Source organism: Zingiber officinale, chromosome 2B (assembly GCF_018446385.1).
Source record: "Zingiber officinale cultivar Zhangliang chromosome 2B, Zo_v1.1, whole genome shotgun sequence".
Classification (NCBI taxonomy): domain Eukaryota; kingdom Viridiplantae; phylum Streptophyta; class Magnoliopsida; order Zingiberales; family Zingiberaceae; genus Zingiber; species Zingiber officinale.
Genome location: NC_055989.1, coordinates 116,615,110 through 116,642,223, shown reverse-complemented (window position 1 = coordinate 116,642,223; position 27,114 = coordinate 116,615,110). Strand labels below are relative to the sequence as shown.

The 27,114-nt window shown below is 34.8% G+C and overlaps 1 protein-coding gene across 2 annotated transcripts; it reads right to left on the bottom strand.

Annotated features, from left to right (window-relative positions):
• On the bottom strand, window positions 1–26,509 carry LOC122046888. Of its 2 annotated transcripts, XM_042607829.1 has the most exons (5): window positions 26,215–26,509; window positions 26,051–26,133; window positions 16,502–16,557; window positions 16,342–16,429; window positions 1–190 (listed from the first exon to the last, which is right to left on the bottom strand). In XM_042607829.1, exons 1-4 carry the CDS (start codon window positions 26,384–26,386, stop codon window positions 16,351–16,353), a joined length of 390 nt encoding a protein of 129 aa, XP_042463763.1. In that variant the 5' UTR covers window positions 26,387–26,509; the 3' UTR covers window positions 1–190; window positions 16,342–16,350. The 2 variants fall into 2 exon arrangements, with proteins under 2 accessions (XP_042463763.1, XP_042463761.1); XM_042607827.1 differs by lacking the exon at window positions 1–190 and having other exon boundaries at window positions 16,232–16,429.
• Between the last annotated feature and the right edge of the window lie 605 nt (window positions 26,510–27,114).

Here is a 27,114-nt window from a genome sequence, read left to right as displayed (position 1 = left end):
TAGTCACAACTATAAAGAATCTCATTTTCAGAAAATAGCAAATAACAAGAAAAAAGCTTCATGGTTATTAGAATCTAAATTCTCCATTCGCTCTATAGCAAACTCTTATAATCTAGATTTTCCTTTCAGTCTCACACGCCATAGATCAAGCTGCCAGTGTGCGTCCAAGTTGATAAAAGCAAGTGTAAACCTGTAACAAAGCAAAAGAGAATAATCATTCATTCTACCTTTACTACAAACTTTAAATACAAATGCATAGACACCAACAAATACTAGACGAATATAAATAGCTTCATATTTCAACGCCATTAAGATTATATATTCTCTCAGGGTAAAAAAGAATAAAGAAGAGTATTAATGCACAAAATATATTCTATAATTGCTCAAAAACATCTGTCCATGAAGAAATCACTTATTAAACAATTAATAATTTTCTTTGAACGTCTACTCTGTCAAAGCAATCACCAATAACTACTGCTTATTAATTTAATTTCTTTGATTTAGAAAAGGAAAATTTTAAGCTACAATAGGTATTCCATTGCCATTTAATTTCGAATAGAAATCAAAATATGCAAGTCCTTTTCTGATCTCTGATAAAAGATTCAAATGTAAGTAGGGAATGTAATTGCATTGCGATAATTACTTAAAGTAAGTAAATATAAAATTAATTGGTAAAATTATCACAGACTTAGGGGGAAAAGTACATTAGAAAAGTTATGGCAAAGATGAAAACACTAAGATGGTATAAAGTTACTTGGAAAGATAAAATAAAAATGCTTGAACGAATAATTAAGTGTAACTTCAATTGATGATAACATGAGATAAAATGAATTTGATATCTCTAATGATGAAAAATTTGAGTTAAAACAACGAGAGATGGGAGTGCTAAAAGCTCTATACTGTAATTAAAAGTTAGTTAACATAATTATGATCTCAATATTACTAGTGATATACACTCAAATACAATTCAACGAATGAACAGATGAGATATATCTAATTGACACTAAATATTGAGACTTGAGATACCTATGAAGAAAATATCAGGTTACAAGATCAAGTTTCAAGCTTGTGTAAGTGATATTCCTTCCATTTTACATAAAGCAAAATAATTATTGACCCTCAGACAAATAGCACCCAACAACAGAATGTGAAACATCAATGCAGAGTTCTTAATCAAAGGGAAGAATAACAAATTTCCTCATTTTCTTTAGCTCATGTCATTTCAATATATATACATATATATATATAAACAAAGCAATACAAGAAACAAATTATGCTAGGTGAAAAAGATTTTCAGTAGCATTTAAATGAGTCCATTTGACAGTGATATATCATCATTTGCTAAACTCTTGCTCGATCACATATTAGTCCACCTAGTTTCCTATATTGTTTTTTAACTATGAACCAAGGTTTGACATCTTGAGTCAAGCCGAAGTTTTGTTCTCTAGTCAGTTCAAGATGATGCTGAGGAGAAGGGAAAGGAGAAGAATGTCAATGTCAGAGGAAGAGGAACTGGGTAGGGGAAGAGAAGATCATCTGTCATGCTAGGGTTTTGCGCAGAGGAGCCAATGCAAAGAGAGGAGGAGAAAGCATCTGTGAGATTGAGATCGCAATGTTGAAGGGGCTTGCGAGATGGAAAAAGAAATTCTGCAAGATCGCAATGGAGAGGAGGTAGTTCCAATGTAGAGACCACAATGTTGAAGGTTCTAACGAGGCAATCATGATACAAAGGAAGTCATTCTAACATGGAGATTGTGATGCGGAGGAAATCATGATGCCGAAGGTTCTCGTGAGATAGATCACAACACGAAAGAGATTGCAATGATGAAGGTTCTCATGAGACGACGAAATGATTGCAATGTTGAAGGTGCTCACAAGTGTCAAGCTGTTCCATCAGGTGATCAGTGAGCAAAATGAAATGTTTTCCCATGTCAATCAGCATGGATGAGACATAAACCTTGCTACGGCAAGCATTAGTGCAAAGAAGATTGCAGCAATCGTACGGAATTAGCAAATAACTACCTTAGAATGTGATCCATCCACATCCAGTAGAACTTTAATTGGTCATTAAGACAATCACCATTTCACTATGTTTATCTCCCACATGTTACATTTCCTTTTACCCCCTCAAACGTCTCCTTATCTATAATATGTTTAGGAGTCTAATCTTACTATCTAAAAATCATCTTTGGATGGATCCGGCATGATAATAACAGAAATTTCCTGGATATTGACTAAGAGCAGACTGAAAATTAACTAGTATATATCATTGACATGACCATGAGATTAATGGTGTAACTCAAATTACGTGTTCCCTTTTATATTTATTTCATTGTGCAACTCATGGTACATCTGTCCCTTTCCTTATAGTTTATTGATTGTTGACTTGAATTTACACCATCTATCCAATTATCACTCCAAAAGAATGGCCTCCTCCAATGACAGATTGTGATAGTACAATTGTTGTCACAAATTGTGATGACCTTGCAATAAGCCAAAAGGTCATTGCATAAGTCATCTACTTGTGTTTGCTTTTTGCAACAACGTAAAAGGTGTTGCTAAAACTTAGTCACCTCCAGCAAACCAATGGTTTATCCTTCCCTAAACCACTAGCTTTATTTGTTGTCATGGCATCATACTCCTTTGAGATTAGCATTTTTAATTTTTTTACACGTGAGATGAGTCATTGCGTTTGTTATGTACAACAACAACGAAAAGCCTAATAACTATATACTTGCAAGAATGAAGAAGATTTTAAAATGTATGCAATAGCCAAGAAAGAGATCTAGAAAGCACTGAGTGAAGGCAAGAACCAAACTTTCGAACACTTGTATTGACAACTTGATACAAGAGAAGAAGAAAATAGTTAAAGCGAGAGATAAGAAAATAAGGGATCTTTCTCAAATAAGATACATTGAAGATGAATCCAATAAGATACTAGTAAAGGATGAGGAAAAAAAAGAGTAATGGAAGAGATATTTTTATCAACTTTTTAATGAAGATTTAAGTGATCATCTTAGCAACTTAAGTAGATTAGAGAAGTCCTCACGGTATCCCCAGTTGGCTAGAGGGTGATAGATTTGCTACAATGGGACAAGGATCAATTTCTGACATGCGCATGCCCTCAGAAAAAAAAAAAAAAAACTCCTCTTACCCCCTAGCGTCTTGGTCATTACTTCCCTTCACATGACATGGGGACGGGTGTGAGGGGTGCCTAAGATGAGCGTAATTACATTTTTGCTACAATTAAATAGATCATAGAAGTTTTTTATTAGAGAATTTAAATTTTAGCAGTAGAATAAGCATTAAATGGGAAGGCAGATAGGGAAGCGGTTGGACCAAATCATATTCCAATAGAGATATGAAAATGTCTAAAGTAGGGGATTGATGGTTAATGAAATTATTTAATTTGATATTGAAAACAAAAAAAAATATTTGATCAATAGAGGATAAGTGTTAGTCATCCTATATAAAAACAAAAGAGATGTATAAAATTATGTGAATTATAGGACTTAATGAGTCATATTATGAAACTTTAAGAAAAGAGTAAACGGATAGCTCGGTGCACGAAGCTCCCACCAATGCAAGGACCAAATAAGGGTCGGACCATATTGGATCAATTGTATGCAATCTTACAGAAGCAACCTCTTGCAAAAATGCAAGGTAAGATTGCATACAATTGATCCAATATGGCAAGAGGTTGCTTCTGCGACTTGAACCCGTGGCCTCAAGGTCACATGACAACAACTTTACCATTACGTCAATGCCCCCCTTCTAAACTTTAAAAAAGAGTAATTAAAATAAAAAATGAGACCAAGGTGATCGAAAATTAATTTAGATACATAACCGAAAGATCGACAATAAAAGCTACACATCTTCTCAAACAACTAATTGAAAAGTATAAGAAAAATAAGCAAGACTTGCACATAGTATTCATTAACCTAGAAAAACTTATGACAAGTTACTATAGTGTATATTGAAATAATTAAGAATATGTATGAGGATGTAATGACAAGAGTGAAAAACTTCAAACAGATTAATTTAAGTGTTAAATCAAGGATCAACTCTAAGCTCATACTTTTTTACACTAGTTATGGATGAATTTACCGGACACATCCAAGACACATTACTATGGTGCATTTGATCAATGAGACACACAAGGGTGTAAATGCTAAGCTTGAATTTTGGTTTTAGACTTAATAGAGTAAAAATAAAATATATGAAATTTAAATTTAGTAGTATTAGACATAGCTAAACAATTGTTAAACTAAAAGATTATGAGTTACCTATAACTAAGAACTTTAAATATCTAGGATTATTTTTTTAAATAGATGGAAGAGTTGATAGAGATATTTTTTATAGGATACAAGCAGTATCGTTAAAATGGAAGAGGGTGTTAACTAGAGGAGGGTGAAGCTTAAAGGAAATTTTACAAAACGGTAATCAAACTTACTATATTATATAAAGTTGAACATTGGGCTATAAAGAATACCCACAAGCAAAAGATGAGTGACAGAGATAAGATGTTAAGTTGAATGTGCAAACATATGAGGATTGATAGAAAAGAAATGAAAACATTCAGAGAAAAAGTCAAGATTACAGCTATTGAAGAAAAATTTAAAATGGCAAGGACATGTACTTATTTATCGAATAAATGCCTCAATTAAATGATGCAATACTATAATAAATATGCACATTAATAAAGAACGAGAACCAAAAAAGGCTTAGTTACCGATAATAAAATAAGATAAAATTTTTTTAAATATAATAATGATATAGTAGGGGATCAATTCAAATGACAAGATAAAATTCTTATAAATATAATGATGACAAGTAGGGGATCGAGTTAATGGCATAGGAGGATTCATATAACCAACCCCACTTAATGAGATAAAAATTGTTGTTTGTTATGTATGATTTTCAATTTATTTTTGTTGATGTATAAATCATGTGATAATTTTATTTTTTTATAAATAAAAATATATTAAATCTAAAGAAAAAGGGGTACAAACTGAATTAGGCAAGCCCAATCACCAACATCAGTTAATGGGAACCCATTAGATACTCACCCCAATTCAAGCACTAGGCCTACAAAGTACTTATGTCTAACACAACGTCATATCAAAGTATACTCCCAAAGACCGATACACATGAGATTGCACATTCTTGAAGCTTTTCACTATCTAACAATCCCTCCCCAAAGAAACTACTATTCCTCGCTCGCCAAATATAATGAATCATGGAAGACAAGGCCAGATGACGAGCCTTCATGTTAATGTTTTATGTTAACATATATAATTATTTGTGCTATTTTTCTAGCAATGTAGAAAATTAAAAAAGGTACCTTTAAAGCTTAAACTCTCTCTAGGATTATGTTTGCATCATCCAAATAATTAATCAAGATTACTTTTCTCGGAATTGTACAACTTTTGAGAGAGATTAATGCTAACATGATCCCTTGAACTACCTGTGTGTGATAGACTGCTTATGTAGATTTTGATACTAATATTTTTGTTCTTATTGTTAGTATTTAATGATGGAACTTGACGATCTCTCTAATTTGTTCTCCATGTGTCCAGGTAATTTAAATATTTCAAAGATGGTAGTGACATGTTGCTGAAATGTTTAACTTCAAACACTAGCAATACGACAAACACTAAGAGTAAGACACAAAAGAGTATAAAAATCGTAATGCTGGATGTGATGAAACCAGATTACTAAGCCCCTACCCTATCATTAGCTTTAACATACAATTTCCTATAACAATTATATTTTAAAGCCTGTGTAGAGTTATTATGGAAGTCCAAAATACATGGAATATTAAGTGAGAAAGTGCTAGAAAGGTTTTGCAATTGGTTATGAAAGTCTAAAAGACATCGAACAATAAGGAAGTGCTAGACAGGCTATGCGAACAAGAATAGGTTTATAGAATTCTAAGCTACAATAGCCATATACAGGCTATGCGAACAAGAATGGTTTTAAAGAATTCTGAACTAACTAACTAACTAACTAACTATATATATATATATATATTCAATTAATTAAATTGCAATGGAATCATGAAAACACAGATTATAAATATATAGAGGTTATCTCACAAATTTCATATACATGCATTTTCAAGCGGAAAGAAGACTATCAACAATAGAGTCCACATCAAAGATGTGATGTACGATGAAAATATATATGGTGTTTTAGGGGTAGAGGATGTGATTGATTAAGTTAGAAAGTATAGGGGATATTGTCTCATAATCTTGTTACAAAGGCTTGATCGCTTGATTGTTATAGAGTTGCTTTGGAATATTTTTGCGACCTTGGAATGCAGTAACACCATCTCTGGAACCACCCTAAATGAATCTCCAAAAGCCTCTTTATCTCTAAGACAAACACATAAATTTTTATCTTCATCACTATGAGTTGACTGTTTGCATACCATCAGTAGTCAACTGTTGTGTTAATAACAAGTCCATACCTTCAGAATCCTTATTAATCACTTTCCAAAATAACCATCAGTAGTATGTCAACTATTTTGTAGTACATCAGTCAACTATGCAATGTAAAGTCATCTTCCCAAGCCAACTTCTAAACATTATGGGAAAACATTAGTTGACTACAGAAGTCAAGACTCAAAATTTTTCTATGATGATATTATCTTTAGTCGACTACAGAAGTCGCCTCAAAAGTTTCTATGATGATTTTACCATCTCTATTTGATTATAGTAGTTGATTCAAAATCTTTCTGTTCAATTTTAGACTAAAAAAACCAATCATTCCGAAACTAATGTTCATACTGAAAATACTGTTCATCAGGGCTAAAAATACTATTCACACCAAATTTCCTCATGCCCAGAGATCCTATGCTCTGAGACTTCCTCATATACCTAATGCAGATCAACCTTGACCTACCAAGATTTTCATTTGCCTAGAATCCACTACTCTAGGACTTCCAACCTTACCAAGGCCTTTCTTGGACTTCGCTTGCCTAGCATCCATCTTTCTTGATCCTCCATGACTTGTTAGGACTTCCCCTCACATCCCTAACATCTGGTCCTCGGTTACCAAATGCCTAACATCCCGTCTTTTATGACCTATCAGGACTTTCATCACAACCAAGTGTTCAGTCAATCGTGATCCAATTGGACTTCTCCATTTTCAAGTATCCATTCAACCTTGGCTTACTTGACATCTCGCTCAACCATCAAACATATTCATCAAACATCAAAATCCAATTCGATCTTGGTCAACCATAATCATAGGTTGATTGCACCAACATAGACATGGTTTTAGGTAGGCAACAGTCAAAGCAAGATAAATCGGATTTGGGATATTGACCTTCATCAACAAGGGATGAGTGACCATCATATGTTAGGGTAACATATAATTATGGCAAGCCATCTCGGATGAACAATGCCATGAAGACATTTGGACTTGTAAGGGTCACAATAGATGGTATCTCTAGTGAGATCCCTAAGAGACAAATTGGGTCCCATGGTCTTTAGATCCCAAGAAAGGGATGCATGGGTTCCTAGAAGTGCTTTAGGATGTGGCAACATTTTTTAGCATGAATAGAGAGAGATTATCCTAGGAAATTGTCACAATTTAGGTGTCTTTCGTGATGGGAATATCAAGGGTGAGGGATATGCTCAAGATGAATGAAATGGAATTGATTTGTATGAAATGTGAATAAACTGATTCACTATATGTGCATTCAATTTGGGATTGGTAGATACAATGAATGGGAACCAAAACTAAAACTTGTTTAAACTATTTAACTAGTTTTGAAGAATGTGTTTAATTTGGAAGTTAGGATTAGTTTTGAAGAAAATCTATTTTTTCCAAATAGATATGTTCATAAAATTTAGAATTTTCAAGGATTTATAAATTTTTTGATGAATTTCATAAATTAGCACGATTGAGACTTTTAGGTACCTAGTCGACTAAAACTATTTTAAATCAACTAACATAAATAAGAGTCAATTGGGCCATGGTGGGACTCAACTAAAACAATGTTCAAAGCCCGATTTAAAATTTCGAGCCATGCTAAAATTTCAGGTCATAATCAGAACAATACAATTTGGGTACTTTATTGTGTCATGCTTATACGATTTCGATATTTAATTAAAAAAATATTTCTATTAATATTTGATCGCTATGGAAATGGAAGGATTAAGAAGGTTAAGATTTAATTTGAATTTATTATAATAAATTTAAAATTAAATCAAATTTATATATAATAAATTAATTCATAATAGTATATTTCATAAGGTTAGAAATTATATTATACTTAATTTTTTTATTTTTCTAAGAATCTATTGCCTCAAGATTTTTTCTCTATTTATCTCACGAATAGACAAAGGGAAAAAAAATCTTTTAAGAGTTTTTATTTTTCTTATTTATCTAGTGGATGATGTTGGAAAAAAATAACCATCCTTAAAGAGGTTTTTCTCTATTCATCCTCATAGACAGATGAAAAAAAGAAAAAAATAATAACAATATACAATTCTTTCCACCATGTAATCTAGGCAATCTAAGTAGGAAGACGAATGAAGTAAAAAAACTAAGGAAAAAACTAACCATGTAGGAGGAAAAAAATCAATAGAAAGAGAAAAAAGTTAAGAGAACAATTAGGATAGGAATTTAGGGTAGAAAAAAATACTCTTAAAAAAAAAACTCTACGGACCTAGGGCACCTCTGGAGTATGATGTAAGAGGAAAAAACTTAATGGAAGAGAAAAAATAAGAGAAAGAATAGGATACAAATTTAGGACATGAAAAAAATTACCATTTAAAAAAAAATTAAAAAAATTGTAAACCTTGTGGTGCACCACAAGTTCACAGACCGTCATGTGGTTCGCAAAACTGCCATGAGATCCGTGGAACTTGTTGGAGGAATCTGGGTACCCTAGGTTTTGATGTTTGGGCAAAGGTTGAAGTTAGGGTTATTGTTGTATTTGATATGCATTGTGAGTGTGCAGGATACAGGTACAATAAGGAAAGTCCAATGGTGAGTCTTGGCAGTGTAAGTCCAAGCATGTAGTCTTGGCAACATAAGTCCAAGTGTGATCTTGGCAAAGGAGGAAAGTCCAAGGATGAGTCTTGGCGGTGTAAGTCCAAGCATGTAGTCTTGGCAACGTAAGTCCAAGTGTGACTTGGCAATGGATGAAGTCCCGGAGGCGCGACCTCTTGGCAAAGGAAGGTCCGACAACAATGACAATGTCAATGGAAGCTCCAGAAGGCAAGACGTGAAGGATGGGGAGGCATCCGAGGGACGCAAGGCTGATGGAGGAGGCTAGAAGGCTAGGTCTAGGTTGGTCGGGCGAGAATGAGTACTGAGTGAATGTACTCGGGGTAAAATCCCAAAATTAGGAGTACTGTAGCAGTACTGTAGTGTACTGTAGCAGTACTGTAGCGTTACTGTAGCAGTCGACTGGTGGTTTCATCAGTCGACTGGTGCAGTCGACTGGTGCAGTCGACTGGTAGCGGACAGATGGTTGGTATCGAGCCGTTGGGCTGCAACGGTCGAATTTCCACGAAGGGCAGTCGACTGCATATTTTGGCAGTCGACTGATAGGCGGGGTTTTCTAACCCGTGGCCTATATAACCAAGCATTGGAAGCTTGGTTGAAGTTGACGAAATTAGTGGTGGTTAACCCTAATTAGAGTCTCCAAGTGCCCAAGTGATCTAGCGTGCTTGTACGAGGTTGTGGCGAGGTTTCTCCACCCACAAGGAGCTACGCGAGCTAGCCGGAAGTTCTCCGGGGAATCATCCACCGACGGATCGGGATCGTCCACCTTACGGACAGTCGTGGAGTAGGAGCTTTATCTCCGAACCACGTTAAATCAACGTGTTAGGTTTGCTTTCTATTGTTAGTGTTTATCTTGTATTTCCGCTGTGCACACTAACCATTGTAGGAAGCGACGATTTGGGTGAGACGCTATTCACCCCCCCCTCTAGCGGACGTCAAGGTCCCAACCTTTTAAGGTCACGCATTTCGCAAAACTGCCATGAGATTCGTGGAACTTTCTCCATGACCTTTTAAGGTCACGCATGCTTTCAGACCTCGCAGAGGCCGCTTCGAGGTCATGGAGGGTTGTGACTGCTTTTGTGACCCCGCAGAGGCCACTTCAAGGTCATGGAGGGTCGTGACTCCTTTCGTGACCTCGCGGAGACCATCATAAGGTCACAGAGAGTCATAGTTGCATTTGCGACCTCACAAAGGTATCACGAGCCATGAACCCGTGTCATGCATGATGGTCAACAAGCGTGTTTTTGGTCTTATTTAGCATACATTTGTTGCATTACATTAATATATTTTGTGTAAACTTTTTACATTTTCATTCTTTTTATCTTTTTAGTTTGGATTTGTTATATTCCATTAGTATATTTTGTGTAAACTTCTTGCATTTTTATTTGTTTTATCATTTTAGTTTGGATGATTGTGTTTTGATTTATATTGACAAGAAGTGAAGATCTTCACATTGAAGCCTGCTTGGAGAGAAAAAAATCTGAGGAAATATATCGCAGAATAATCCATGGTCAGCTAGTGGCAGCCACCACGATAGTGGATCATCCGGGAAATCAAATTTGGCGTTGGAGCGTCGACCTAGACAAATAGTATGTACAATAGTTGTGGTCCCTACACTAAAGAGAAGAACCAACATAGCACGATTCATAGCCAGCCCATGGAACGGGATCGTTAGGGTTTCAAGACAGCTATTTTTTAAAAATTCTATTAGTGTTTTCCCTAATTTTTAGAAAAACTTGTTAGGGTCTGGTTGTGGATTGTTAGGGTTTAAAGACGGTGTTGCCCTATTTTTAAAAATATTCTATTAGGGTTTTCCCTAATTTTATAAAAACTATAAAAGGCAGTAAGGGGCGGTGGTTTAGAGGCATATGATGACAGAAGATTATAGAGAAGTCATTTCCAAGACGTCCAAGGAGCCAACAGATTTTTGCGAGCATCAAGGAGCACATGGAGATCATCTAGAGGCATTGAACAAACTTCTACAATCGAGTTCTTTCTATCCCTTGTGCTTATTTTGGAGATTGTAGAATACTTTATTGATATCTATGGCTTGTATCTTCAACATTATGGAGTAGTATCCTTATTCTAGGATTAGGAAGAAGCCCAATGACATGTTGACATTGAATTTATGATTTCTTTCTCTTATTAATGTCATGATTACCTTTGATTCAGTTTTAGCGTGCTTAACAAAACGTTGGCAATTGTGAATATATTAGCCTATGTCTGCAGTTACTAGAGATTGAGAGACGAACTAAGAGGTGAATCTTAGTCTCGGATCTATATAACTGAACTTAAGTTTTTTTATCATGATAGTAGTTCAATTTCTCGAGGATAACATCTGTTACAAAGCTTAAAGGGTTTAGCTTGATTCAATTACCATGAGAATAGGAGTTGTGTCAAGATAAACATATCATTGTATTTTGAGAGGAAACATTGATTACTTGAGGATAAATCACCTTCATGAGTAGTCTGACGTTGTGAGAAGAAACCATATATGATTTGTCAATACGCATCACTCATCACGGTTAAATCGAAACCAGTGCTCTTAGTTTAGTTTAGTTTCTTATTAGAGTTAATTCCTCACTTCGATTTCGTCGAGATAGCCTACTGTGTATTCAATAACACAATCCCAAAGGACGATATTTTTATTGCTTGATGACGATTGTGTACTTGCGGGTTGGCACGGATCATAGTGCAATGACAAATTTTGCTCGTGCCAACCGGCATTGCTCGAAATTGTATACCATGGTTGAAAGGTTAAATTAGTACATTCAGCTTAGGGAATGATAAGGGAACTTGATATTCATGTTGGCCGTCTATTAGGAGACTTTGAATACAAGTTAAAGATCTATATAGATGCGTGATGAGACCAATAATTAGGGGGGGGGGGGGGGGGGGGTATAAGTGGGAATTTAGAAACATGTTGAGTATGAGAAAGACTAAAATTAAAAGGAGATGAGAGAAAAGGTTATGGGAACCTCTTCTCTAATGATGAATTTAAAAAAATAAAATAAAAATAACCTCTAGAAGAGGCTAAAGTGGAGGAGCCTAAGACTATGTCACATTTGCATGGTGTGCATTAAATTGGTTTCCTAAAGTGGATTGTCGAACATTAAAAAGAGAGCTATTAGTAGTAGTGCCCCGAGTAATCCTATTCAATCTTGGATTTTGATGTTTGGACAAAGGATTTAAGTTGGGCCTTGTCTTATATTTGATATGTGTTTGAATGTAGAGGGACTTATAAGAGCATATATGGAGAAGGGAGAGCTTATTATTAGACGGGGTCGATGTTATATTGATGATGCCTTAGCATAGTTAAGGTGACACTCTAAGAGATCATTTGGTTTCATTTTCATTTTCTAAAAAAACGAACGTTTTCCCTTTTCTTAGAAAATGCTCTATTTTCCCATAAAATGACATCTCCTTCTCTAGAAAATAAATGTGGAAATTGCCAACCAAACAATGTTTTCCCTTTTCTCAGAAATTGAAAATGAAAAAATAACCAAACCAAACGCTGCCTAAGTGACTTAGAGGACCATAAAGATCAGAGAAGGTTATATAAGGTGACCAAGGGTATGCACTGAGGTTGTGTTAGAGCATGACTTGACGCAGCCTAGTTGACAACTCGTTAGCTTGAGGTCTATAGAGATTAGAAAATGATGGCATGGAGCATCCTAAGAACTTAGGACTAGAAGCGTCATAGGCAATGTTAACAACAGCCAATAGAAGCACACTATGTAGGTGAAGCGTGAAGGATTAAATATAGAGTGAGCAAGAGCTCGATTTATCTAAGAGATGAATAAACAAACAAGGGATAGTCATGGAACATGTCAAGTTCTCGGCTCATCTAAGGGAAGAGTAACCAAACAAGACAACCATAGGGCAACATCAAGCTGTAAATGTAAAACTCTAATGGTTAGTTATGAGAGTTGATTGACCTATATGTATGGGACAAGGTAGAACTCAACTTAGCCATGAGACTCGATCATTCAGTGTCAAATTTTAATCAACTTCAATTGATTAATGAGCTGAGTTGCCTAATCATTGGACTAAAACTAAGGAGCCAGCAAACTTTTTTTTTTTTGTGTCTGCATATATGTGTGGCTCAATAGATAGGGCAACTAACTTATAGTAGATGTTGGGATGTAGTCAAGTGATGCTACAATAGAAAAGTAGAAAGGAGTTAATGTGACAAAGTTGTGCTACAACGGTGGATGACCTAAAAGCTACTATAGAGACAGTATGTGGGGACTTTAGTCGATTTAAGTAGTCATTCACATAGGTAGTTGACTACTAGCAGTCAATTGATCAGCAGAAGATAAGTTGAACAACACATGAAGATGAAAAGGAGCTAAAAGCTATATAAATAAGGAGCTCGATGGAGATTTGAAACTTGGCGAAATAGTGGTTTTTTTATTAGATCCCTCTTAGAAGTCTCTCCCTTGCATTTCTAGCCTCCTTTTGTAATCGCTTGGGTTGATCTTGTAAACGATGACTAGAAAGGAAAAAGATAGTGGCTTTTTGGAAGAGATCCATCAATAGATCATGGGCTATAGAGTAGAAGCCTTAGGGGTAAATGAACCATATAAACACCTTATTAGCGATTTTAAGTGCCTGTATTTGAATTTATATATCCACCGATACTAATGTGACCTTGCTAAGCTCATAGCAAAGTAGTTTAGAAAGCTCTATCCACCCCATTCCCCTCTTGTGTGCATTGGCCATCCCAACCTACCGGTCCCAACAGTAAATGTATTATTGATGCAAAAGGATTATATAATTTTTAACAATTTTTTTTTTTAAAAGCATAAATACATATTTACATTAAAATAATATATAACATATTTATCATTACATAAGTTGATATTGCTTATATGCCATCCTAAACTTACAAATATCTACCAAAAATATCCTTGCTATAATTTTACATATTTTAATTTATTGTTCATTTATATTTTATTGACTTTTTTTTCATATTCAAATCATTCTAAAATATACGTAAGTTTAAAATATTAAATAAACATAATAATTTAAAAATACTTAAAATATTAATAAATGTTCAAATTAAGTGTTTAAAGTTAAAGTGGTATATCATCAGTCTTTATTTTAAAAAGAAATAATTATACATTTATGCAAATTTATGCAAGATGTTTAAGTTTCACAATAGCATATTTGCAAAATTAAATTTTTAAATAGCAAATATGTCACAAATAGTATGCTTGTTTGCCCAACCGAAAAAAAAAAACAAAGAGAATATTTGTAAATCCTTTTGTGATAAATTTATTTATCGAAAATTCAGCACCTTGCCATCTCATAAGACATCTTGGGGACTCTTTGGAATTTTACGACACATTGTTGGTACATGTGAGCCGTGTTTTTTTTTTTTTGGTGCAATATATGACCTAGATTATTGTTGCATGTACGGTTGAACTAATTGGTCATTACTTCTTTAAAATAGTGGTAATGAAAAAAATAGTAGATTCTTTAGAAAATTCCATTATATTCAAATTTCATCAATATCCTACTCTTCTATATCCATATTAAATAATAGAATATTAACATTACTCAACTAAGACTTTCTCAATGTCATTAAAATGTAAAGTAGGTTAAAATTAGGGTTAAGTATTCGATTAAAATCCAACTGAATTAACCGAAATAGAACAAACTGAATTTTTTCGAGTCAACCGAACCAACTGAATTTATTTTGACAAAAACTATTAAACCAAATCAAATTCGGTTGAAAACTAAATTAACCGAGATTTTATAATCACCACCGAAAAAGCAAGAACACCAGAGTCGGGAGGGCTGCGGCCTTGGTCAGAGAACAACAAAAAAGTTTTCAGAAAAGATAGTAGATAGTTTCCTATCCTACAAAAAAAATGGGAAGAAAATTCAAACAACACGCCTTTTAGATAATATGGAGAAGCATACTTGATGTTATCCATCTAATTTGCTATAAGCACCCCCCCCCCCCCTACGGCACGGCATGGACCGGATCGCTCGACTTCCTCTCTGATCGTGACAGGTCTTCCCACCCAATCCGCCCTCCTCCGACGCCATGCAGGGATGCCATGACATAGGGAAACAGAGAGATAGTAGAGCAGCAATTGGAGAGCAAAGTGCAAAGGGGCAGTCGATTAAGAGTGCCACGTCCGGCCTACTGGATTAGGAATTTTTATTATCCGGATTTATTCAGTTAAAAAGTTTTCACCAAATTTCGACCTTTAAAACTGAAACCGAACCAATTAAACCCATAAACCCATATAACAAATATTTTTTAAAAAAAAATAAATTTCTAAATTAATCAAATTAAAATTTTTAAATTTGATCGGTTCGATAAGTTACTCATCCCTAATTTAAATCATTCTATAATTGAGGTTCTTATAAATGATAGCATAGTTTAAAACCTCATAGCCTACTGGTCGGCACATGAGAAACTTATCATTCCGCCCACCGATTGACATAGCACTGATACTGCCTGATCGCACAAGGTCCCGTGTCCAAACGGAGGCCACACAGAGGCCTCAAGGTTGAGGCCCCACAACCGCACGAAGGCCTCAAGGTTGCACAGAGGCCTCGTGCGAGACCCCACGACGCACAAAGTCCTCACACGAGATGGCGGCGATCGCATGAGACCACGAGGCTACTAGTTTGTTTTTCAATTTTTATTTTTTTCTTTATTTTTGTAACTTGTAATTTTTTCCCTTTTTTATTTTTTTAATGGTAATTCTTTCTTTTTTCCGGTATTTTAATTTCTTTTTTTATTCCTTTCATGCTTAAACACATGAAAAAATTTTGCTTCTCCTTGAAAATATTTTTCCTTAATCCTTTCCTCATTAAATACATAAGAAAGAAAATTCCTTCTTAAACTAATTAAAATAAATTCAATTCAATTTAATTTAAATATATTTGATTTTAATCATCATGTCACATTTTAGTTAATCCTAAATTGATTTTTACTAGATCTTAATTTTTAAAATATTTGTTTAATCGAATAAAAGTGTCTATACTAATCAAATATTATAATAATATTTTTTAATTAATATATTTTATATTTTAAAAATATCAAAATCATATTGACACGGCACAATATGATATCACAATATGATTATTCTAGTCATAAATCAAAATACCGGCACGGCTCTTAATTTTAAACTATGCATGATAGCAGTTGCTACTAAAAAAGAATCAACTTAGAAACAAAAAAAAACAGAAATACACAATGCTCTTACTACAATAAAGAATGTCATCTCATCCAAGGTTAATTTAGTATTTATTTGGAAAAAAAGTCATCTCATAAATTAACCAGCACCTCACCTGATATGATTACTCTTCCTTGAGACTCTTCTCAGTTTCTTCAAGTTCCTTGATCTCCTTGTGATATTGGCAAATCCGGAAGATACACCTGCAAATAAAAATATTTAATAAAATTTCAGGAATGCTTCCTACATATCCAAGGTGATCAGATATTTCATACCAATAATGAAGGCATGCTGATATACAGAGAAGAACGTTCCTCTGTGCTTTAAATATCTGCACAAGCGGAAAACCATGCCATTGTTATTTATCATGCCGCAATACAAATGAAACCTCCAATTACATAACACTGAAGAAACCAAGGATTCCTCTATCTCAGCTGCTGGCAGCCGTGGCCATCAATAATTCTACAGCATATCAACAAAGAACCCTAGGATTATTCTATCTGAGCTGATGGCAGCCCTCGCCATCAATAATTCTACATCAAATCAGTGAAGAAACCTAGAATTACTCTATTTGAGCTGATGGCAGCCCTAGGCATCAACAATTCTGTATGGAGTAAAATAATGCTAGATGGGTTGCATCAGCTTTGGTACATGCAAGTGAATTTGCAAGAGTCAATTCACCCGCTACCAAGCACATTGTACATGGCCTCACGTCTTAGAATCAGGTAATAAACGCATGCCTTATCGCCACAACACAATATTTTGGCAGTTCTGAGTGCCTCAACAAATACACTACAAAGTATTATCAGAGGATTTCCAAATATTACTATTATTACATCAAAAACGTGCATTTTAGCAAATATCATAGAACAACAATCAAATCTTATCCTACTAGGTAGAGTTACGGCAAGTATCGTAGAACATTTTTTAAAATTATTTCTGTTATTTTATGCAAAGATCTTGGAGCACCTAGATCATAATTGGCTAACAAATATTCTTCTAATCTTCAAATAATGACAGCCCTAGAATTACTCTATTTGAGCTGATGGCAGCCCTAGGCATCAACAATTCTGTATGGAGTAAAATAATGTTGGAGCTTTGGTACATGCAAGTGAATTTGCAAGAGTCAATTCACCCGCTACCAAGCACATTGTACATGGCGTCACATCTTAGAATCAGGTAATAAATGCATGCCTTATCGCCACAACACAATATTTTGGCAGTTCTGAGTGCCTCGACAAATACACTACAAAGTATTATCAGAGGATTTTCAAATATTACTATTATTACATCAAAAACGAATATCATAGAACAACAATCAAATCTTATCCTACTACGTAGAGTAACGACAAGTATCGTAGAACATTTTTTAAAATTATTTCTGTTATTTTATGCAAAGATCTTGGAGCACCTAAAACATAATTGGCTAACAAATATTCTTCTAATCTTCAAATAGTGACCGCTGAGATGTTAGGAACTTGCCCGCAAGTTTTGAGCACATTTTTTAGAATATAGGTATTGACTTTTGATTCGCTAAGCGCCACCCTAGTGCCTCCTAAGCGGAGACTAGGCGTCGCTAGGCAGATTCCACGATATCAACATAAATTACATAATAAATCACATACTCCAACACAAAAACACCAAATTTAAAATGAGTTCAAATTACACAATCAAATATCACATATTTATTCTACTTCTCCATAATTTTCAACAACTTGTTCTTCATTGAACAAATTATTGTGATCCTCTTCTTCTTATGCAAATCCTCGTGAAGTTCTCACACTCTAGAGCTTCTTCTAGATTGTAGATTTTCATCTGCTCCACTTGCTTCATCAACCATTTGTCATGTGAGCCCCGAACCTAATTTAACTTCATCATCTTCCTCACCATCCACAATCCAACCTTATGCATTTGAATATTTTTTGCAAAAAACACATCGGCATTCCTTTCTTTTTCTCTTTTTTGTGTGTTCAACATGTCGACATCCAACCTATTTTTCTTCTTTAAATGTATGAATCTTGAAAAAAAACAGAGAGTACATATTATAGTCAATAACATGAAACTAATACTTTACTTTAATTAAAGACTTTAGTTTAAACCTTACTCCTTCGAATGCACTTCAATTTCTTTCACACCCACATAAACTTATAGTTAATAAAAGTATCCTCAGTGTCACTCTTAGCAAGTTGGATGTGTGAGCACCGTATATACTCCACCATGCACATGGACCAAATGTATCATCATTTTTTTTTAATGCTTTTGCTGCCAATATTTTCCCAAATAACCCAATATGTCTTTGTATTTTGTAAATTCCTTGTTAATAATTGTATCATGTAAATCTAAGTCATTGGCATGCAAAACTTTCACGCATTCAAAAATCCTCGTTGCATTCTTCTCATAAAGAGCAATAGAACTATCTATATAGAAAAAATAAGGATTCAACAAAAATACAATGGTATACAATGATGTATCAAGTCTATCTTTCATTTTTGACTCAATAATCACTATGATAGACTAATAATTTAATTCCACGTTGTTCAGGACCACATTAATATCTTCTTTAGCTTGAATCTCCCCATATAGAAATCCCATGGATGACTTTTTATCTCCATCTACCAATCGAATAACTTTTAACAAAGAAGCAAATATTTTAAAACAAAGGGTCACATCATTCCAAAAACTCATGCTCATCACATAGTAAGCCAATTTCCCTTTTGTTTTGACCATTTACATTTCTCTCACTTGTAAACATGCCCTTACACTAGATTCTTTTTCAATCAAACTTTGCAACATGAAGAAATTTGATGCAAACCTGATAACTCCTAGCCGGATTGTCTCTCTTCTTCGTGAAACTTCTCATCAATGTCAAAGTCTTATGGTGAGCATAAATAAAAATGGTAAAAGACTTGGCTTGGAAGCCTGCCAATACTTTCAAGCATGATATTAATGGTGTGAGTTGCATATGAACTCCAAAAGATCTCAGGTCGCTTTTCTTTCATCAATTTAGCTACAGTCATATTGTTAGTGGCATTATCTATTACAATCTAAACAATATTCTGAACTTCTACTTATTCAACACACTTGTCAGCGTACTCAAAAATAAGTTCAGTTGTATGTGCATCGTCTAAAAACTCCTTAGACTCTTAAAATGTAGTATCCTGCGGACAATTAACACACAAATTTAAGATGTTTCTTCTTTTTCTATCACTTCATGCATCTATCATGAACGAGCACCAATTCTTTGCCCATTCTTTATGTTTCTTCAGCAGTTGCTTTGTTCTTTCAACTCCATTAGTTGCTTGAAGCTATCATTATCTACAGCATTGAATGAGATTCTATTTAAACAAACTCATCTCCCAACATATTGTTGAATTTGTTGAGTTCTCTCTTTGGAATGGGTCCGGACGGTCGGGGCACCCGGACCTGGACCGTAGGGATGGCAATTTCACCCGAGCCCGATAGAGGATCCGACATCCGACCCGAATGGAGGAGGGTATGGAGGGACTATCAATACCCGATACCCGACCTGAATAGGGGTGAGCATTCGGTCAAAACCGAACCGACCGAATCGAATAAACCGAAAACCGAATAAACCGAATTTCTTTTCAACCAACCGAACCGACCGAATTTCCCTATGAAACCGAACCGACCGAACCGATAAAATATCGGTTAATTCGATTTTCGACCGAATTGACCGAATTAACCGAATTTTAAAACCCTATTCGGTTTTTCCTTTAAAAATAAAGATTTTATTTAATTAATTATATTTTAAAATAAAAAGTAATTAAAATACTATTCTTATTCGGTTTATTCGGTTTAACCGAATTACAAAATTCAAAACCGAAACCGAACCGAATTAATAAAAAACCGAACCTAATTTTTTTAAAAAAACCGAAAACCGAATTAACCGAACCGAATTTCTAAATTCGGTTGGTTCAGTTCGGTTAATTCGGTTTTTCCGAATTTTTGCTCACACCCGAATACCTGATTAAATAATATATATACATATATTAAAGAAAATTTTCTTTTTCCAAAATTAACTTACTATTTTTGTTGATATTAGGGGGAGACTATATAGATATTTAATCTATTTTTTTAATTATATATATATTTTTTAATAGGTTGTTAATTTTAATATATTTTTATTGAATGATAATAGTTAGATAGAAAGAAGAAAAACTATAACTATAGAAGATATCCGATCATTTAATGGGTATGGGTATACCCATCGGAGATCCTATACCCGATGGGTATGGGGACGAAGGATATAGAATCCGACCCGAACCCGACCCATTGTCATCCCTACTGGTCCGAGCGCTTGGATCCCCTCGGCGTCTCGTCCAGGGGCGCCCTAACCAATAAACTTATCTTCAGCGAGTCGTTGTCTTCGTTGATAAAGTTTTATCCACACGAAGGCGCCCGAACCCATTCCAGGCGCCCAGTGTTGACCGACCAGCAGGCTTATAAATAGAGTCCTAATCTTCTCTTCTAATACAACACACTCTGTACTTCAATTCTAGTTCTGTTTTTAGTTTACGAGCTTAATTTCCGTGTACGAGTTTTCTCTACCTCCGACGTTCTGTTTGAGAAAGAGATCTTGATAGTGAGCTTACATTCCTTAGAGTAGTAATCCTCTAATTGTCAACTAAGTAAAAATTTCTTTTGTTGCTTTATATTTTATTTATGTAATTGATAAAGCCCAATCGAGTTGAAAAAGGTCTTGCTTGTTTTATCTTGTGCAGGGCAATTCACCCCCTCTTGCCGGGCACAAGGGACCAACAAGTGATATCAAAGCCCAAAAGCTTCAGAAGGATTAACTACCAACCAAAGCACGGAAGATAATGGTTGGACCAAGCATCTACCCGCCTAAGTTCGAGGGAGAGTTCGCGATTTAGAAAAAGAAGATGGAAGTATTCTTCAAAACTGCCTTTGAATTATTAATAATAATGAGATATGATTTTGTTACACCAAAGGATCAACAAAGGAAAGGCAGAAGAATAGGATGAAAAAGGAGCAAAAGGAGCAAGCCGACTTTGAGGTAAACGGCAATGCAAAATTTCATCTGTTGAGCGTTCTACTGCCTCAAGAAATCAACCGGATTAGAGCCTATGAGTCAGCCAAGGAGCTCTAGGAGAAATTCCTGGAACTACACGAAGGAACCTCAGAGGCAACACTTGTGAGCCAAGACCTGCTCCAGAACTAAATAGTAACCTCCAATTAGAAGAAGGTGAAACCGTCGCACACCTCCACTCAAGAATCAAAGAACCCATCATCAGACTCAAGAATCTCTAATAAAAGGTAACCAACCGAGATTCGCTAAGATATGCACTTAACGTTTTTCCCTAGTAGATGCATATTTCATCTCTAGGGACTTAAAGGTAAGCAATTTAGAAGAATTATTTTCTACTTTTCAAATTCATGAATCAAGATATGTAGATCTAAAGGAGTCGAAGCACAACATTGCCTTGAAGACAAAAATGGATAAACCAGAATCCGAAACTTCTCTCAATGATGACAAAACAACATTCATGGTAAGGAAGTTTAAAAGATTTTTTAATACTAATAAGTTTAATCAAGTGTAGGTCAAAAGAAGAAAGAGAAAAGTAAGATGCTATTATTGCAATGAAGCAGGGCACGTCAAAAACAACTACCCAAAACTGAAGAACAAGGAAAAGGACAGACAAGTGAAGCAAAAGAAGCACAAGAACCTAAAGGCGACATGGGATGAAACGTCATCAGAATCAGAGATTGAAACCTACGCCGGACTTGCGCTGATGGCAAGTCACGAAGAAGGTGATGAAACAAGCTCATTAGAGATGAGCATCAAGAGCATCGATGAAGGGGGAGCAATGTCAGAAGAAAGCAACTCTACAAGGGAAGCCTCAGATAATAGGATCGACAAGGTAAGTCAGGTGCGGTCTTTACCTACTGACCAGCTATATGAATTTATTAAAATGTTATAAAAAAATTCCTGTAAATTAGAAAATCAGAATAAAAAATTATTAATAGAAAACAAAGAGCTAAAAGAAACTTTAGTAAGATCTTGTCAACTAGAATATTTTGACAAAATAAAATTAGAAAATGAAAAATTACAATAATAGAGAATTTGAAAAATCCTGCATATTCGAATATTGCTAATTCAAATTTTAAAACCCTGACATAGAAAATGATACGGAAGTGATAGAAGGTTTGTACAAGTACAAATCTAGATTGGTGAAAGATGAGGATTTACATGATAAAATTACGAATCAATTGGAAAAATATAATAAAGCAGGACTTTTTGGTTTGTTAATTGCAGTCAGACAAAGAACTTCAAAATCATCAAGTAAATCTGTAAATAATATTTTGTGCAATATCAATATTGGATGGTAATAAAGTTAATCTTATATGTTTTTGTGTTTCAAACTGATTGGTGGTCTTCTTATGGTGTATCAACTTCGAATTAAAAACATTTGCAATGAAGCTTTTGAACCTCACATGCTCTTCTTCAAGATGTGAACGTAATTAGTGTTTTTGAACAAGCTGGAGTTTTTTAATAGATATTAAAATTTATATTATGGACTTAACTTTTTACTTTTTAATTTTTTGATAGACACATTCTAAGAAAAGAAATAGGTTGTCTCAACAACGATTGAATGATTTGGTATATATCAAGTACAAGAGCTTTGAGGCGAAGGTATGACATGCGAAATAAGATTGATCCTATTACTTTGTCAAAGATAAATGATAGTAATGAATGGTTGTTGAGAAAATTGGATGAGATAGAGACAATGATAATGATTTTGTCTATCAAGGTGAAGATTTGCATTGGAGTGATATAGCACGAGCATTTGGGGTTGGTGAAAATGCATATGGCTTTCGATCTCGAAATGCGTCTTCTTCAAAAAAAAGCATCATCATCTGCTTTAATAAAAAGAAAGCAATCTTCATCTCAAACTAGTCTTGTAGATAAAGAAAAGATTAACCATGATGATGAAAGTGAAACTAAAGAAGAAGATACCGATGGATACAAATCAAGCGATGGAGCTAACGTAGATTTGGATAATGAAGATGATTATTTTGATATTTGATATTTCATCTATCACATTTTCAAAGACTTAATTTATTTTTCGTTTTTTGAATAATCTACAGTTTCATCAAAGAATATTTTGTTTATGGTCATTTGAATTTTCAAAGACTTCTAATAGATACAAGTCCTTTTATTTATTATGTTTTTCTCTGTAAAGTGTGTGCTTCGCTTTGCGCTTTAAGCCTCAAGCGCTTTGCACCTCGCGCTTTTGACAACTGTGCATTGGAATGTCCTCCATCAATTCACTTTATATTTACCCAAATTATGATGGATTTAGCTCCTATTACGGCATAGTATCTTAAGCACTTTGATGGTACTTCTTCGTTACTTCTTTTTTAATATAATAAATTTGATTTTTTGTAAATTGTACATCTTTGTTTTGGCTCAATATTATCCCAATCAAAAGGTCTTTTGATTTAGATGGTGCATGTCGACTAACTAAGCTTGAGTTGGGTGTGGGTTTCAAAAAGAAATCTACTTCTAGAGTGAAATAATGATCACGATGCATGTGTTGTCTAGATGAAGGTCATGGGGGCTAGATGACATGTGTGCTTTGTTGGCTAAGGACCTATCTCTGTCAATTTATTGACTATACTCACCATATAGTCTTTAATCCATTCTAGCTCATCCACTCTATGTTGTAGGATCTTAAGCTCGTCTTATACCTACCATTGATGGATCCATTTATAGAATATTTGACTATGTTTGAAGATGACTTCATGCAACCCTCAACCTTTTTTATTCGAGTTTAGGATTAGTATTGATAGTTTTCGTCTTATACCAACCATCAACCTCTTTAATAATGGAATATTCTAACAAGCTAAATAAAGGAACAAGTAAAAGCCCAAATAAATTAGGTTATGATTTTTTTTTTAGAAGTAGGAATATATAATATGAGAAAATGATAAGTGGATTGGGATTAATTAATATAAAAAATTAAATAAAAAATTCAATGAGCGAATACAATTACTGAGTTGATGTAAGTGTTCAAACTAGAGGCCATTGAGAATAATGATGCAAGAGTTGATCATCATTGTCAATCTCATGTTCGACATGCTAATCAATAGTGTTGATAGAATCATAGGCAAAGAGTAGGTGAGTTGCTCAAGTGAAGGCAATGTCATGCGTAGCTCACTTAGGTAGAGGCAAAATCATGCGTAGCTCACTCGAGTCGGCAGGGCAGGGCAGGGCAGCAGGGGGGTGGTGGGGGGTGGGAGCCACAATGTTGGGCATAGTGCACCAGATCAGGGATGAAGCACTAGACGTACTTTAGGGAGGAGTCTTCAAAGGAAAAGGAGTTGTTGGAGTCGTCATGTGGGTCTTGCACTAGTGGATGAACACCAATTTCAGTCTAATGTAAAGGGGAAAGTGGTGACAAGTAGAGGGGAGTGTGTCAACGACAACCATTAGGCTAGCTCCTGTAAGCACATCTACAATGAATGAAAGGGGCAATGAAGGATAAGATCAAAGGGTGAGTGACATGTCTATTGGAGGTGCGTAGACACTGAGGTGGAGGGGGGCACAGAAGGCATGGCAGAAGAGCGCATGTATAGGCACATGCGCAGTGAATTGGGGAGAAACAAGGGATTTCTTTATAGAATAAAAAAGGGAAGCAAGGTCATAGCAACGACACGAGGTGGCATCGGTTGATAGAAGGCAGGCAAGAGTTAAACAATAGAGAACACAAAGAGAGGAAGTATAGAACCAAACCAAATTTTGATTCAAATACGAATTGATATAGCATCAAAAAAAAACATAAGCCTCCCATGAGGAGAATCTCACATAGAGAAACAAAATAGAATTCTTATTAATAAAAAAAATTAAAAGCTAGACACTTTTATAGAATTGGTTTTATGATACACTAGGAAACCACTAAATAAATTAAGAAATATAATAATCATTGTTAATTAACTACCAACTTAGAGTGGTAATCTGCATCAAGTAGTAACTAGGGCGGTAATTCAAAATAGTTAAAGTCACACCATTTGATACCAATTGTAGGCTACTTAGATGGTTTTCTAGTGGCAAAAGTTTGTCCACGTTAGGCCGTTAGGGGTAATATGACAAGACCTCTTTGTCATATGTTACTTGAGAGTAATTGTGATGAAATAAAAATCCAAAATAAAATGGTTACCTGCAACTCGATATTGGAGGTTTTATAGGGCTTTTCTTGGTGCTTCTTAGGAATAGCCCGTCTTCATCTTGTAAAAGGACTCCTCAGAAAGAAAAAAATAAAATAAAAAATCTAAACACTACTCTTGAGAACTTTTTTGTGGTTTTGCAAGAAATCGTCCTTTCTGTTAAGCTCTTGATTCTCAACTTTGTGATTTAGGCGGTTTTTGCCGTTACATTTTTTTCAAACATTGTTGTTACAGAATATGCACCTAAAACTTGTACTATTTTGAATTGTTTGAATATTAAATTCTTCTTCTTATCCCATGGATGTAGTAGTCACATATTGTTGTGAACTAGGTAAATTTATTGCTTTCAGTGTAGCTTGATTGAACATATTTTCTCAATTTATATAATGTCTTGAGTTTTGCAGGGACAATCAAATAATCTTTTCGCCCAAGTATTAACATTTTCTTTCATAACTATTTTTCCCCCTTTGAAACACAAAATAATTAATTCAATCAGTAGTAGTTGTCAACTCCGATCCAAATATCCCAAAGCTATGCCCTTCTGTTTACCTAAATGGTTATGTATATCGTTGGAGAAGGAAATGCTAAATTAATCACGAAAGGGAAATTCTTACAGATTTCTCATAACGAGTCCTCTCCTCGATTGTACAGATCTCGGAGGTGCACATCAGACGATGCTCGTTTTTCCAACGTATATCTAGCCAAAAGTATTCAACCGTCGAAGTCAATGGGCACCCCGATCAAAAGTGAGATGGAGATGGCGTAAGGATGAACTCACCTAAGAGCTGAAAAGCAGCAAAAGGGAGGACGCTGGCGGCGGGCTGGAGGAGGAACGACGCTAAAGCGACAATCCGCGATCTGATGGCCCGCGGGGCAGGGAGAGTCACCAAAGCCGCCACCAGTGCCTCGGCGGCGACCACGCCCGTCAAGATCACCCACTGCAATCCCATCCCCTTCTCGTCTCTGTTCTCTTGGATCGGCCTAAAGGAATAGTTTGCACCAAATGGAATATCTTGCTTCGTGGCCAAGGATTTGGCTGACCTGCGCCAAGGAAAGAATTTATTCAGCTTCCTACCTTTCTTTTTAATAAGGATAATAATTTCTTAATTAATAAAATTTAGACGATTCTAGAACGATTTGCCACGTTGACGCGTGACGGGGTCACACGTCGAGCACCATCAACTTCGACTCCAAATGTATTAATTAAGTTGCGTATGGATGAATTAAAACAAAAAAAAAATGGTTCTAATTAAGAGCGTTTGTTTTTTTAAGGTAAATTTATCCGGATTAAAGAGCTGAACTTTTTCTATCATGCGTAATATATTATATGAATAAGATTCATCAGATCATACTCAGGAGGAACTCTCCCTCTTAAATAAATAATTAATTTAATTTTTTATATCATATATTAAATTAATAAAAATAAATTTTATATTTGATCTATATTTGATTTAACCAAAAGATTAAGGAAAAAATATTTTCATCGATCCAAAATATTTATAAAATTTTCCTTATTTATAGTATTGTCAATCCTAAAATAAGATTAAAAAGAATTATGGTAATTTAAATTTTTTATATAAAAAATAACTTGAAAAATTTACTAATTAAGTATTAAAATTATTTTTAGTGTGAAAAAAAATATCAACATAATTTAATTTTAGATTTTATCAAAATTAGT